Genomic DNA, 16,186 nt, shown 5'->3' with positions numbered 1-16,186 from the left:
TTAAGCGAACCGTATAACAGATCAGCGGTCATTAGGCAAACGATTAGGAAGTTAATCAAGGGGATTAGTGGGGATGATGTCATCCAACCAATAGAAAGAGGACAAGGAGGGGAGGATGACATCATGAGGATGACACAAGCATGACATGGGAAGGAAGGAGGTGTGGTTGAATGAGAACTACACAAATTCAAGGGCAACAAGGTAATTGACTAAATCAAACACAAAAACAAAGCAACCAAGCCAAGTAAAATCATTTTCATCAAAATCAAAAAGAAACCAAGGCATTGTTCTTCATGCTCTCGGCCAAAACAGAACCAGAACACTAAAACTGCTGTATCTCCTTCATTACTCACTCAAATATTGTGTTCTATAGCTCATTGGAAAGGTATTGAGATGGCCTACAACTCTTATTCACAAGTCTCGTCCAAATAATCATGGTAAGACCCTCATTTTTACAGTTCTTTAAATCGGACTTTTAGAAACTTCAAAGCCTAACTTTGTGTTCTTGATTTCTTTGGAAAGATCAAGCTTGTAGGAGGCTCCCTAAGGCTTCCTAGCAACTTAATACCTCCCAAGGAAGGTATAAACTTCAAACCCTAGCCTTTACTTTATTTGTTAGTAAGTTTAATGGTTGGTGTTGTGAAATGAGAAGCATGGATTGTGATTATTAGTAGTTTGGTTTGATTTGGAAGTGTTTTGGTAATTGAAACTTGATTATAGTTCATAGATCTTGATTGTGGTTGTTTGAGTTGAAAACCTTGGAGATTATGGACTGATGTGGTATGGTTTAGGTGAAGTTTTGTTGTATTGATGGTTATGAGTTGGTTGGTGGTTAATTGGAGTAGTTTAAACATTGGTAATCGCGTAAACATAGCCGTCGTAACGTCCGATTTTCTTTGGACTGTTTTTGTGCATAATATTAGGACTCGAGAACCCCCTGCTAGATTATGACCACTTCCATGTTTAGCTAGCTCATGTTACGAGCTCCGTTTTGATATGTAGTTCGTTCGATTCCGATGCACGGTTTAGGAGAAACGACCGTTTCAAGTAACGGCGTTTCGCGAACGAAACTTTTCCCCTCGCCTTACTTTGAAACATAGGTTAAAGACCAAAAAGGGTTAATTAATGTATGAAACATTTATGGTAAGTGTGTTAGGCAGTTGGTAAGACACTCGCGAAGGAATCGCCTTAAAACTCGTAAAGGTTAAATTATTAAAAATGGTGGAGCCGAGGGTACTCGAGTGACTTAAGAGAATCAGTAAGCGCAAAACAAGCGTTAGAGTCTAAGTTAGTTAAAATATAGATTTACAAGTGACTTTGGTTTAATTCCAACTTACTTTTTGTTTATAGGTTACCAGACTCGTCCCGAGCCATTCGTAACCCCCAGTCGCTCAGGCAAGTTTTCTACCCGTATAACTGTTGTTGTGATGTATATGTGTATATGCATGATCTTGCGATAAATGCATATTGGTTATTAGCAAATTCTTGCGATATATTGTAGCATGTGATATGGTATATATGCATGCCTGTTTCATATTCTTGATTTATATATCTGTTGGTTCAAATGCTTATAGTTGCATAATACCTATGCTATAGATAAGCGGTATTTGAGTTTACCCTTAGTATAGGGGATAAAAGGTGAACATATTTCTAAACCGGGAGGCGAGGCTCCCGAGTATAATATATATTGATATAGTTTTTAAAAACTATTAATCGAATAAGGTTTATTCGATAACTTTATTTTATTTAATGAATATTATTACGAATATTCATTCGAGGACTTATGACTCCTTTTATTTTATTATTTGAATATTATTTGAATATTCATTCGAGGGCTTATGACTCTTTTATATTATTTATTGAATATTATTTAAATATTCATTCGAGGGCTTATGACTCAGTTTATATTATTTAATGAATATTATTTGAATATTCATTTGAGGATCTATGACTCCGATTATTTGCTGAGATATTTTCTGTATTTTATTAAAGAATAATGTTTCGATAATCAAACTTATTTTCGATTATTCAAATAAAGATAGTACTTTCATATAAGTATATCTTTGGTTATTTAATACTCATTTCAAGTATAAGTCTTACAACTTCTACTTCAATTATTTGTATAAAGATTATTCTTTATGGGAATATTATTTAAATAATAATATTCAGACATTTTCTAAATATATTGGGACTGATTTACTTCATTAAATCAGCATTACTCCAAACACTCTTTAAAGTGTTTTCGAGTCTTCAAAATGATTTTTAAAAGTTAGAGCGGATCCCAAAACTCATTTATATATTTAAGATCTTCCTTTTAAAGGGGATTTAAATACTCGTTCAAAACCTGAGGGATCCGGCTCTATGGTGTATTTTATATTCGCAACAAGGTTGCTGTTTTGATAAATGAATTGATTACTTGCCCAATGTTCGGGAAGTAAGCCCATCTAATTGAGTCGGCATAAGCGACAGGCCGGGGTACGGTCTATCAAAGTGTAAGTGGCTGGGTGGCAGTCCATCAACGCGTGAGTGGCCGGGTAACGGTCTAGCGCGAGGTCCTAATGCGGCCAGGGTGATGACCGGTGAGGAATTCATCCATCTACAGTAGAAAAGGTTACTTATTGGTATCTTTGCCTGATCAGCAAGATATCTGGTTTATGCCAAAATTCTTTTCCTTTCCAAAATTCATTGGATATTATAACTCTGTTCATACTTTACATGACAGAGATTTTCAGGAAATGTATGAGATATATATATATATAGATATATATATCAGGACTTAATGAAGTATCTCATAACTTCATTATTTATAATGATATTTCAAAGATTGAATCTATTCAAGTCTTATCTTGTAGTCTCATCTATGTGATGAACCTTTGAAACTGATTATAACTTGAACGGGGGTAGTTCAAGTAGTATTTGGTAAAGATATAAGTATTTTGGGGTATCTTGTAACTTCATCTTTTAAACTTATATCTAGTTAATGATTGTCTTATGAATGACAAAGATTTTCGGAAAAACGTTGAGACAAGGTTAGATATATGAGATCACCTTGCAACGATATTTTTTGTGTATACAGTTATAAACTGGAACTCTGTGTATATTATGGATGGAAGAGGACTTCCAAGATTTTGAAAAGTATATATGTATATATACTGAATATTTTGCGACTTCATCGCATTAAGATATCAAACTTGGTTCATTTCTTTTGACCAAGACTTTCATGAGTACTATGAGAAGGCTCATATACTATTAATCATTATACATATTATTTTGGTGGGCTTGCTGCTCACCCTTGCTTTATTTCTTCATCACACAACAACAGTTAGGAAAGATAGCCAGACTCCAGCAGACCCAGCGCAAGCACGTGGGAAGCGTCCCGCGTCTTCCCGTTGATGTTGTAGCTGCTATAGCTGCAGAGGTAGATCTATTGTAGATCAGACCATCTACGTTTGAGAATCAATTATGTATAATTATAACTTGTGGCAGATAATGGCAATTAACTGTAAATTTATCAAGTAATCATTTTGGGTTGTAATAACTTTTAAATTGTGGATTCAAAGACTTGTACTTATTTAAATTTCATCTCTGAGACTATAACGGGTTGTGGTGTGTGTTAGTGTGGGGTCACAGCATAAGGTTATTTATTATTAATTAAGTGAAGTGATATTGTGGAAAGAAAGACCGTGACGACCCGGATCCCCGACCCCGGATCTGGTGGTGTTACATCATGAAATTTTAATTCCATATCGGCACAAATCTCTTTCATGTAACCCATTATAAACAAACCACAATCTTTGCTCCCGGTTTGGACATGTACCCCCTGGAGAACATTAAAAACTTTATATATGTCTAGCTACACTATTCTTGTAAAATAGAGAAATCGATAAAATATACTATATTTACCCCCAGATTCTCCCAAGATATTTTCTTCTTTAAAAACTTCTTTGCTTTTTCCTGGTAGAGTTTGATGGCACTACGAAAATATAATATAGATCAATTGTAAGTCATATTTGTATTTAATTATTAAAGTGATTGTAGTTGAAATAAAATTTTAATATTGTACTCACTTGTCAATCACTTCTGTCCATTCTTCAGTTGCAATCCTGCGCTTCAATGGGTCCATGTGGTAAACAGTTTGTGAATCTGGATTTACAGCAGTGAGCGTCCAATGATTCCTGATAATTTATGAACAACAAAATTTACAATAACATACAGAGATGATGATAAACAAAAAACAATCTTTAAGTAAGGAATTTATTATTAATTATAACAGGTACTAACACAGCATTATATGGTAGCGGGAAAATTTGTCCTGGTTTAGCGTTCCTGAATCTGATAGATAAGGATTTTGACCTCTCTCCTGGACTACCACAACCAAGTGCGCCTATCATCCCAGGATCAACAAACGTTATCATGTCAACCATCTTGCACTTTTTCAAATTCTCTTACAATAAACTGTTAAAAATTGGAGATACAGATTATGAAAAATTCAAAAAAAAACTCAATAAGTATTCATAAAGGCAACAAAACTTTAGAAAAACGCTTACTTGATAAAAATGCAAATGGTGGACCCTGATATCTCACCCCCAGAGCACAAAGCGTGCACATCCGATAAAAACAGTGCCTTCTTAGCAATTACTCCAAAAGCTTCTTGGCAGAGATAAAAAGAGTTTACTTGTCCATCAGCTAGGGTATTTTTTGCCCAAAGCCACATACGTTTCAAAACAGGGGGGGGTAATTCGTACCAATGTCCAATACATACTCTGGTTCCGGGACACAATTTTTTACCTTCTTCCATTTTTTCCCAGTAGTTTTCTTGCCTCCCTGAATTGAAAATATAAAAAGAAAATAGAGAATGCAAAGTTAAAGAAAGTTGACATGTTAAGTAATTGAAAATCTAAATTATGTTGTTATTCTTTACTTTTAAAAAACAACATAAGTTTCAAAAGAATTATAATATAAACAGATTTAATTCATTAATACGTAACAAATTAAAAATTGCATCATTATTAATTTAATTATCAAACCTATTTCCAACATTTTAACAAAAATAAATATGTGACAACCACCACAAAATCAACACTGAAATAAGGGAAAAAAATTATTATATATAAAATTGAATCAAACAATTATTCAACCTAAACATGAGAAACAATATCGCAAAAACTTACCTATATATAGACCCGATATTGTAAAAATTAGATTACTAAGTTTAAAAATATACTTGCATATATATATAGAGAAAATTTAACCTTTGGACTCCCTTTCACTGCAGCGGCGCTTGTCTTCATTTCCATTATGAGGTTTCTCGGCCATGCAATATATGTTCCCACAGCTTGTTCCACCGTCACGATCTCATCTTGGATTGGGAAGAGAATCTTTTCAAATCCTTGGAGTACATGAGTGATTGAGACCCGTATATTTTCTTTTTCCAGTTGTTTCCCATGAAGAACCTGACACTTAGTATCAACTGTTGCATAAGCAACGATATTTATCGGGGAGCCAATTGCTAATTCCCACTCTGTGCATCGTTTAACCTCCAACACCTCCTCATTATTAGGTTCCAGACACACATCCTCAACCAACATTTGATTATCCTCAACATCAACAACCTTGAGAGCCTCGCCATGTTCCTGAATATGTTCTTCGCCATCCACCAAAGGTTTCTCCTGAATATGTTCTTCAATATGTGTTTTCTTACCGATACCTACATTTTGAATGAGATCCAGTTTTTTCTTTACACCTTGCAAATCAAAGTCCTTCAGAATGTCATGTGCTCCCTTGGAATAACTTCCTTGTTGAGATCCAATATTTGGACTTAACCCAGTTTCAATAAGCTTCCCTCCTATACCAGCTTTCAGCTTTTGAAACTCTGCAGCCCAATAGGCATCTCACTTTTAAACTATCCTTTCTGTCTCTTCTTTCATAAATTTCTGAATACCCTCTTGAATCCTCTCCTCTATTGTCCTATATGTCTTATTCTGCCTTGGAAGATGAAAGTATGTAGACGGCTTCACAAAGCGCCCTTGTCCACGCACCCATCCTCCGTGTTCAGGGCTACCAAGCACCTTGGTCAAGATATCATCACTGCCTTCCACAGTCACCTCCCCTTCACTAACTCTTTGTTTCATTTTCCCCTAAAAATTTGATAAATAATAGAAGTAATTAACCAACAAAACAGATATTTGGTGATAAAAGAATATATTAACAACAAAAATAAAAACTTACAATTGCCTGAGCAATTTCTTTAACTGCTTCTGACTTGAAGTTTCCATCTTTATCTTTCCTTGCACGAATCCAGCTATCTGATCTATCTATCTCCATTTCAGGGTCAGCTTGAGTCTCCATCTATATGAACATGTTTAAAATATTATACAATATAATTGAAAAAAATTATATGATGTACGCGTGAAAGAAATATGTTTTATGAGAACTAACCATTTCATGCTCTAGGTTAGAATAGCCCTTTCGAGAAATACAATGTGGATATAAATTCAGACTCCTCCTTAGTTTCTGTTTTTCGTGGATGTCCTTGGAGAAAAAAATACATAAATGTTAGCAACATAGTTTGTTTCGCTAATTACTTATGCTACGTGGGAATTTTATAAAATAAAAAAGATTAAAGAAAAAACTCACTAAAAATTCATCAGTTAGAGGGCCTGAAAGAAAAATATCCCAGTGTGCCTTCTCAATAAAGGAGTAGTCAGCCGGAGGAAACTTTAACAACTCAAGTTGATCTTTATTAGGAATGATATATTCAGTTGTTAAACGGCTTTTAAACTCCCTCCATTTCTGGCATGCCGATTGCAGAACAAGCTTTCATGCTGATGGTGGTACAATGTATGCCATCTACATATATAAATAAACAATTTTATTATCACATGTGTGTTAACTACAATTGGCAGTCATAATTTAACACAAGTAAAATTCTTAGTTGGTTTTGTAGATGTAACTTCTTTTACCTGCACACAATCCCAAATCTTGTTTTTTCTTTCTACCGGAACACGTAACCAACTGTCATACCATATCGGGGCTTTTATTCTGGCAAGAACCCCAATATAAGACTGCATTTCTTTAGCAGCATCCCCATATGGCTCACCCTTTTTATTAAATAGCACCTCAAGCTTAATTCCCAGCATCTTACGCCTAACAATCCTATGCATCATAACTGCTCCGCATTTTAGAAGCTTAAGTCCCTTTTGTTTGGTTGCTGTTTCTTCCACTCGTTTCCTTTTTTTAGATAATTTGCTTTTTAGATTCTTAGAAATTCCAATCTTCTTTACTGATTCAGGGGATGAATTCCGAAGGCAAGACTCCACTGGCTTTTCCTTCACAGGTTCAGACACCGCCTTGTTCTTTTCTAGCGCCCCTGCCTTTATTTTTAGTTCCTCTGTTTTGTTCTTCATAGGTTCAGACTGAATCGGCTTGCTCATTTTTCGTTCCTCTGTCTTGTTCTTCACAGGTGTTGACTTAACCGCCTTGCTCATTTTTGGATCCTCTGTCTTTTTCTTTACATCTGCCTTGTTCTTTTTTAGTGCCTTGATAAGGTTTTCACTAGTTCTGCGAGGATCGGATTTTGTTTTTCTTGAAGGCGCCATAATTAATTTGCACTTAAAACATTAAGTTTAATCTAATTGCTTCACACAAAGCCAAAAAACAACATGAATATCAGTTGAATACAATTATATTAATGGAGGTGCTAAGGACACTCATGTGGCATCTCTATTAATGCACCTAAAATGTTTTCATTTCTTCTACATTATACACATAATACATATTGATAGTTGAGAAGCAATCAAGCATAGGCAAACTCGTGATTCCCCTCAGTAAGACAGTCATACGGCAACACAATCTAACACATCACTTTCCTAAACTTTCACAGCCCAAAAGACATAGCATTCAAGGCAAAAAAATTAAGCCTAATCTACCACTTTCACAACCCAAAAAAAAACATCACTTCAGAGAAATAAACCTAAATCTACAACTTTCACAACCCAAAATATAAACACATTAACTAATTAAATAAACCCTAATCAGATTTCATAATCCCAAAAAACATCACATTCAAGGCATAAAAAATAAACCCAAATCATAAATAAGCCCCAAGTATAAATAAAAAAAACATCAGTTATACTACACTACCATCATACCCAAATCACAAAAATAAGTGCATGCATATCAATACCCCAATCGATGTTCAATTTAAAATAAAATATAAACCCAGATCATAAATAAGCCCCAAGTATAAATCAAAAAACATCAGTTATACTACACTACCTTCATACCTAAATCACAAAAATAAGTGCATGCAAATCAATACCCATATCGATGTTCAATTTAAAGAGAGGGAGAGAGAGGAGGAGAGAGAGAGAGAGAGAGAGAGAGAGAGAGAGAGAGAGAGAGAGAGAGAGAGAGAGAGAGAGAGAGAGAGAGAGAGAGAGAGAGAGAGAGAGAGGGAGGAGGAGGAGAGAGGGAGATTGAACCTGTATCGTGACTTGTGAGAGCTCTGAGAGGAAAGAAAAGAGAAAATGGAGAATGAGAGGGAAGTGGAGTGGGGAGTGAAAAAAGAAGGGGGAAGTGAAATAATTTAACGGCTCAGATGCACTCCAGGTAAACAACTTTAATCCAACGGTATATAATGTTGCCAGCAAAACAAATAAAGTAAAAAGTAAATTAGAAAATGGTATAAAAAATTGTGGGCTGAAATTCAAAACTTTTAAACTCTTGTCTTAAACACATTCAGACAACGGATTTACATAAAATAGTATTGTAAGAAACATAATTACCCAGCAAAAAAGTATTCTAATAAATACAACGGTTTTACAGTAAAAACCGTTATTTTATAAGTACTAGGATAACGATTTTACAATAAATATTATTATGAATTATTATGCGAATAATAGTGTATAACGATCTAATTTTAACATCAATCATGCTATCTTTTATACGAGAAAATTGTTTATAACAACCCGGATGTTAAGAACTATATATTTTAGTGATATGACAAAAATTTGATGAAAAATAAATGTGTTTGGTTTGTTATTTTAACAGTCAACCGGTGTTTTGACCCGTACTTGTAACTTGTGTTTAATTCGTACTAAACTTTCTATTTTTTTAAAAAGGTTTATGAATGATCCAACCGTACAGATGTTAAGAACTATATATTTTAGTGATATGACAAAAATTTGATAAAAAAATAAATGTGTTTGGTTTGTTATTTTAACAATCAACCGGTGTTTTGACTGGTACTTGTAACTTGTGTTTAGTCTCGTACTAAAGTTTCTATTTTTTTAAAAAGTTTATGAATGATCCAACTGTAGGGATGTTAAGATCTATATATTTTACTGATATGACAAAAAATTGAGAAAAAAATAAATTTATTTGGTCTGTTATTTTAACAGTCAACCGGTGTTTTGACCCGTACTTGTAACTTGTGTTTAGTCTCGTACTAAAGTTTCTATTTTTTTAAAAAGTTTATGAATGATCCAACCGTACAGATGTTAATAACTATATATTTTAGTGATATGAGAAAAATTTGATAAAAAAATAAATGTGTTTGGTTTGTTTTAACAGTTAACCGGTGTTTTGACAGGTACTTGTAACTTGTGTTTAGTCTCGTACTAAAGTTTCTATTTTTTAAAAAAAGTTTAGGAATGATCCAACCGTACGGATGTTAATAACTATATATTTTAGTGATATGAGAAAAATTTGATAAAAAAATAAATGTGTTTGGTTTGTTTTAACAGTTAACCGGTGTTTTGACCCGTACTTGTAACTTGTGTTTAGTCTCGTACTAGAGTTTCTATTTTTTTAAAAACGTTTATAAATGATCCAACCGTACGGATGTTAAGAACTATATATTTTAGTGATATGACAAAAATTTGATAAAAAAATAAATGTGTTTGGTTTGTTATTTTAACAGTCAACCGGTATTTTGACCCGTACTTGTAACTTGTGTTTAGTCCCGTACTAAAGTTTCTATTTTTTAAAAAAAGTTTATGAATGATCCAACCGTACTGATGTTAAGATCTATATATTTTACTGATATGACAAAAAATTGAGAAAAAAATAAATTTATTTGGTTTGTTATTTTAACAGTCAACCGGTGTTTTGACCCGTACTTGTAACTTGTGTTTAGTCTCGTACTAAAGTTTCTATTTTTTTAAAAAGTTTATGAATGATCCAACCGTACGGATGTTAATAAATATATATTTTAGTGATATGAGAAAAATTTGATAAAAAAATAAATGTGTTTGGTTTGTTTTAACAGTTAACCGGTGTTTTGACCGGTACTTGTAACTTGTGTTTAGTCTCGTACTAAAGTTTCTATTTTTTAAGAAAAGTTTATGAATGATCCAACCGTACGGATGTTAAGAACTATATATTTTAGTGATATGACAAAAATTTGATAAAAAATTAAATGTGTTTAGTTTGTTATTTTAACAGTCAACCGGTGTTTTGACCGGTACTTGTAACTTGTGTTTAGTCTCGTACTAAAGTTTCTATTTTTAAAAAAAGTTTATGAATGATCCAACCGTACGGATGTTAAGATCTATATATTTTACTGATATGACAAAAAATTGAGAAAAAAAATAAATGTATTTGGTTTGTTATTTTAACAGTCAACCGGTGTTTTGACCCGTACTTGTCACTTGTATTTAGTCTCGTACTAAATTTCTATTTTAATTATAATAGACCTTACAACGGTTTGTTTTAAAAAGTCGTTATATAACTTGTTTTCAGACGATTGAACAGTGTATCTGTTATACAACGGTTTTTTAAATATTTGTATTGTCTTTAATACTGTGATACAAGGGGTTTGGCTGCTTTACCTTTGTCAGATTTGTTTGTTAAAAAAAGCACAAAATGTTTGTGTGCTGCCTGTACTCATTAATAGCCCCAGATCTTTGTCTTAAGCCATTCAAACCTCCCAGATCTTTGTCCTAAGCCATTAATTTTCTCGCCTTTGACTCGATTTCTTCATCTTCTTCACTCAATTTCTTGAATCGATTTCTTCATCTTCTTCACTCGATTTCTTGAATCGATTTCTTCATCTTCTTCACTCGATTTCTTGACTCGATTTCTTCATCTTCTTCACTCAATTTCTTCACTCAAGCTCTTCATCCTCTTTATCAAAATAACTTCAAAAAAACTCGATTGAAACCATAACTTCATCTTTTTGATTGGGTCAGTGTTAAGGTAATTACTTCATCTCCATTAAGTTTAATTTCATTAAATTTTTAGGGTTCATAATTATATTTGGGCAATGTTTTAGTGTTAATTTTTATTTAATTTGTATTTGCAGTTAGTAATTAGTAGTAATTAGTAGTACAATTAGTAGTACAATTATGTGTTAAGCTCATTAGTTGTAACTTCTAATTATGTGTCATATTTTGAATTAAAATAGATGGACAGGTCTTGGTTAAAGGCAGATAGAAGAACAAAACAATTCAAAAAAGGAGTCGAGGATTTGTTGTTATGTGCATTTGAGAACGGATTTAGTGAAAATAAAATATGTTGTCCATGTATAAATTGCGCACATAGTAAACATTGGCATGCTCGAAAAGTAAGGGACCATCTTTTTCTCAATGGTATCAATCAAACGTACAAGTGTTGGATTTGGCACGGAGAGTGCAATACAGAAGGAGGTGAGCCTACCACTGAAGGGACGGGCAGTTCAGAATCGGTAGATCAAATCCCAATCGGTAGAAATGATGATGTATCCCTGGACTCCTCGGAAATCTTTAACCATATTCAATCTGAATATGAACCTCTTTATCCAGGATGTGAAGGATACACTAAGATGAAGGCTTTGGTAAAGTTTTATAACTTAAAAGCAAAATATGAAATATCTGATACTTGCTTATCTGAAATGCTACTTTTGGTCGGGTCTATGCTTCCACAAGGCAACACATTTCCTTCTTCATTCAATGAAGCTAAAAAAAGCTTGTGTGCCTTGGGAATGGAGTATGAAAAAATACACGTATGTCTGAATGATTGTTTACTATACCGTGGAGAGAGAGATGAAGATGAGACGAAGTGCCGCATTTGTCAAGCCTCTCGATGGAAGTTAAACAAAAAAGGAGATGAATTGGAAGGGATTCCTGCCAAGGTTTTATGGTATTTTCCATTAATACCACGTCTGAGGAATTTGTTCAACTCACCTCAAACATCTAAGGACTTGACTTGGCATGACAGGGAAAGGTTAAAGGATGGTAAATTGAGACACCCTGCTGATGAACAAACATGGAAGGAAGTCGATGCAAGGTGGCCAGACTTTTCTTCAGATCCTAGAAACTTACGGTTAGCTCTATCTTCTGATGGATTCAATCCTTTTCGTAGCTGTAATCTTGATTACTCATGTTGGCATGTTTTGATGTCAATTTATAATCTTCCACCATGGCTTTGTATAAAACGTAAGTATATAATGCAATGCTTGTTGATATTTGGACCAACTCAACCCGGAAATGATATTGATGTGTTTCTTCAACCACTTATAGATGATTTAAAAAAGTTGTGGCATGGGAACAATTGTAGGATGCTTACAAGAATGAGCAGTTTTTGCTAATAGGCATCTTGTTATGGACTATTAGTGATTATCCAGCCTATGGTAACTTGTCGGGAAATATAATCAAAGGGTATAATGGCTGTCCTATCTGTGTTGATCAAACAAAAGCTACAAGGCTTGTCAATTATCGTAGGTGCGTGGTCATGAGGCATCGAAGGTGGTTGCCCCCTCATCATCCTTATCGTCGGAAGAAACAAGATTTTGATAACACCGTAAAAAAAGAAATAGCTCCAGTTCCATTAACCGGAGAGGAGGTACTTGAAAGAGTGCAACATTTAAAGGGACATGTCTATGGTAAAACACAACGCCAACCACGATTGAAGAAAGGTGATGCTCGACCTGTATGGAAAAAGGTTTCTATATTTTTTGAACTTGAGTATTGGAAATTTTTGTCGGTTCGACATGTTCTCGATGTGATGCACATCGAGAAAAATATATGTGAATCTTTACTCGGTACGATGCTTAATATACCAAAAAAGACGAAAGACAAGGAATCTGTGCGCATTGACATGGCTGAAATGGGGATTAGAACAGAACTAAGGCCAAAAACTCCGGGGAAAAAGGAGAAGTTACCATTGGCATCTTGGAATCTAACCCATTATGGAAAAAAGGTTGTTTGCTCATCCTTCCTTGGCATGAAGTTGCCTGATGGTTTTTGTTCTAATATTCAGAACCTGGTTTCAATGGAAAATCTTCGTCTTACCGGAATGAAATCTCACGACTGCCATACGATTTTGCATCACTTGCTCCCAATTATGATTCGCTCGTCACTACAAAAACAGGTCAGGAAAACTATTATCAAGTTTTGTCTATTTTTCAAAGCGATCTGTAGTAAAGTTATTGAGGTTGATAAGCTGGAAAAAATGCAATCGCAACTGGTAGAAACTCTTTGTCAGCTTGAAAAATACTTTCCTCCCTCGTTGTTTGATTTAATGTTTCATATCTCGGTTCATCTTGTAAGAGAAGTCGAGCTTTGTGGACCAATTTTCCTTAGGTGGATGTATCCTTTTGAGAGATACATGAAGACATTCAAGGGATATATAAGGAATCGAGCTCGTGCAGAAGGTTGCATCGCTGAGGCCTATATTGCAGAAGAGGCAGTTGAATGTTTGGTGGATAATAAAGAAGTGACAATTGGGGTACCAAAAAAAGGCAGGCATACCAAGGATTCTATTTACAAGCCATTATCCGGTGCAACGATTATAACCCCGAGCTGTACTGATTTGCACGTAGCACATTTATGTGTTCTACAAAATACCACTGTTGTTAGGCCATATATTGAGTAACTTCTTACACTTTCTCACTCTTTACTTGAAAAATTGCATATATATTTTCTGTCATTAGTCCAACCAACTTATATTGTCTTATCTTTAAATGCAGTGAACACATGGCCTTTTTAATGACAAAATATCCGGAATATGAAAATCATGAAATGTGGCTTAAAAACAAGCAAAATGAGACATTCCCAAAATGGTTTAAGGAAAAGGTATTACGTGCGTCGTTTGATGTATTTTTTTTCCCACTGTTTTACAACTTACTACCTCACCTGAATTATTTTACATGTTTGAATTCCTTTTTTTCAGATTGCTTCCAATTTGGCCGATGAAAAAGAGATATCGGCCGAGATAAGGTGGATTGCAGATGAGCCCAACAAGGATGTTCCTACATTCAGTGGCTACAGAATGGATGGTGTTACCTTTAGTACCAAGGATCGTGATGATATGCGTCAAGTTCAATGCAGTGGTGTGTGTGTAGAAGCAGACACAATGGTTGTGCAGGGTAATGATCAAAATATTGAGCACATATCACATACATATTATGGAGTTATAAAAAGTATATGGGAGTTGGACTATAATCACTTTAGGGTCCCTATTTTTCTTTGCAATTGGGTAGATATAAACAAAGGGATTAAGGTCGATGACTTGGGATATACATCGGTTAATTTGAATAGGTTGGGTTTTTTGAATGATCCGTTTGTTTTAGCAAAACATGTTAAACAAGTTTGTTATATCGACGATCCCTCTGAAAAATTATGGTCGGTGGTGTTGAAATTGCCCGAGAAAAAGTACCATGAAGATAATGATGATGCAGATGAGGAATCCGTCGAAGTGGAACTCAAGAATGACTGTTTCATGCCCAATTTTCCCGAGATAGATGATAGTGGTGATGACATGGATAGTTACATGCGGGATGTTGATGAACTAATTCAACTTTCTTGAAGTATTTTTATTTGTACTTTCAATTACTATACTTTGTATGAACATGCATAATAATTTTGGCTTGGTTCTGTTATTTACTTTCAGTTCTTGATTGTTGGTTGATTTGCTTGTTGCATCTGGTTTGGGTGGTTTTCCTTGTTGCCTTTGATTTGGCACGTTTGCCTTGTTTCTGGTAATGTTTTTAAAAAAAAATCACCAGAGTAAGACAACGGTTTTATTGATTAGCCCATTGTCTGAAAGTATAATCTAGAACATAGAAAAACACTTGTATGTCATTTTTAATTCGGACAACACTTATACTTGTACGTTGTTTGACACCATCTTAAATTACCAACAAAAAAACACTTGTTTCATTTTTACAACTGTTAATTGAGACGTTGTCTCAATATCTTTCAGACATATCATTTGAAAACCGTTGTGCAAACTTACTCACTTGCACAACATGAAGTTAGAAAGTGTTGTCTGCCTCTAAGAACTAGACAATGGATTTTATAGCGTTGTGGTAATGCTATAAGTTTGTCATTCACACAACATCAGGTTTATGAAAAGATTTGTCTGACTTGTTTTACTAGACAACAGTTTTGTTTTCCTTGTAGTAATATATATCAGCCAACACCTGTTTTTTGGTTTTTGAAAAACTGTTGTATAAAAATTCTGGGCAACACTTTTTCGGCCAAGCGTTGTGTGATGGGTGTTGTATGATCGCGTTTTTCTTGTAGTGAATTCAGAATCCGTATCTAATATGATTCTCATAATTAGAACAAACATAAATCATGTATATATCAGTCTATATACAGATTACATAATCATCTTATGATTATACAACTCACATGAATATCATATATTCAAAACCATACATATATAAGCATATTATATCAACATCAAATCATGGCGAATCACGTACATGCTCATATATCGAAAACAGTTAAACACATAAACGAATTAAAACCTTTTCGCAAGTAGCTCTGATGCCATTGTAGGGTTTTTAGCACATAAACGCAGCGAAAACGTAAATTTAAATCTTAAAAAAACCGAAACCCTCCGCAGGATCCATGCGAAAAATAATATTTAATTCGTAGTTCAGTATGTTTACCTTAAGAAACTTTACGTTAATCGAAAGATGGAGGTCTTTAATGGCGATCCAAAAATGATGAACGGAGATCCTTAACAGCTGCTCCTCAAGTGTGAAGCACTCTACCAGTATCCACCAAGAAAACGATGTAATGAAGGAGGAGGAGATGGAGAGAATTAGGGTTTTGTAAAACTTTTTGGTTTAGGCAAAAATAGGGTATATAATAGTATATTTATAGGCAAAATTTTCAGCTGAAAATTTCTCCATAAAATATTATTATCATTAACCCTTTATTATTCTCATTAATAATTAAAATACCTTTTAATT

The 16,186-nt window shown here is 34.2% G+C and overlaps 1 protein-coding gene across 1 annotated transcript; it reads left to right on the top strand.

Moving 5' to 3' along the window:
• The first annotated feature begins 11,407 nt into the window (after positions 1-11,407).
• Positions 11,408-14,787, top strand: LOC141706657 (uncharacterized). Its single transcript, XM_074509475.1, has 4 exons — positions 11,408-12,416; positions 12,572-13,850; positions 13,949-14,054; positions 14,152-14,787. The coding sequence occupies exons 1-4, from the start codon at positions 11,408-11,410 to the stop codon at positions 14,785-14,787; spliced, it is 3,030 nt and encodes a 1,009-aa protein (XP_074365576.1).
• The last annotated feature ends 1,399 nt before the right edge of the window (positions 14,788-16,186 follow it).

Source organism: Apium graveolens, chromosome 1, assembly GCF_009905375.1.
Source record: "Apium graveolens cultivar Ventura chromosome 1, ASM990537v1, whole genome shotgun sequence".
Lineage (NCBI taxonomy): Eukaryota > Viridiplantae > Streptophyta > Magnoliopsida > Apiales > Apiaceae > Apium > Apium graveolens.
This window is presented reverse-complemented; position numbering and strand designations above follow the sequence as displayed.

What these genes read in the sequence shown, in the direction of transcription:
- LOC141706657 (XM_074509475.1), top strand. Translation starts at nt 11,408, where the DNA reads ATGGACAGGTCTTGGTTAAAGGCAGATAGAAGAACAAAACAATTCAAA. An exon ending in ACCATGGCTTTGTATAAAAC is followed by an intron (nt 12,417 to 12,571) that starts GTAAGTATATAA and finishes TTTTGCTAATAG; the next exon opens with GCATCTTGTTATGGACTATT. An exon ending in GTTGTTAGGCCATATATTGA is followed by an intron (nt 13,851 to 13,948) that starts GTAACTTCTTAC and finishes CTTTAAATGCAG; the next exon opens with TGAACACATGGCCTTTTTAA.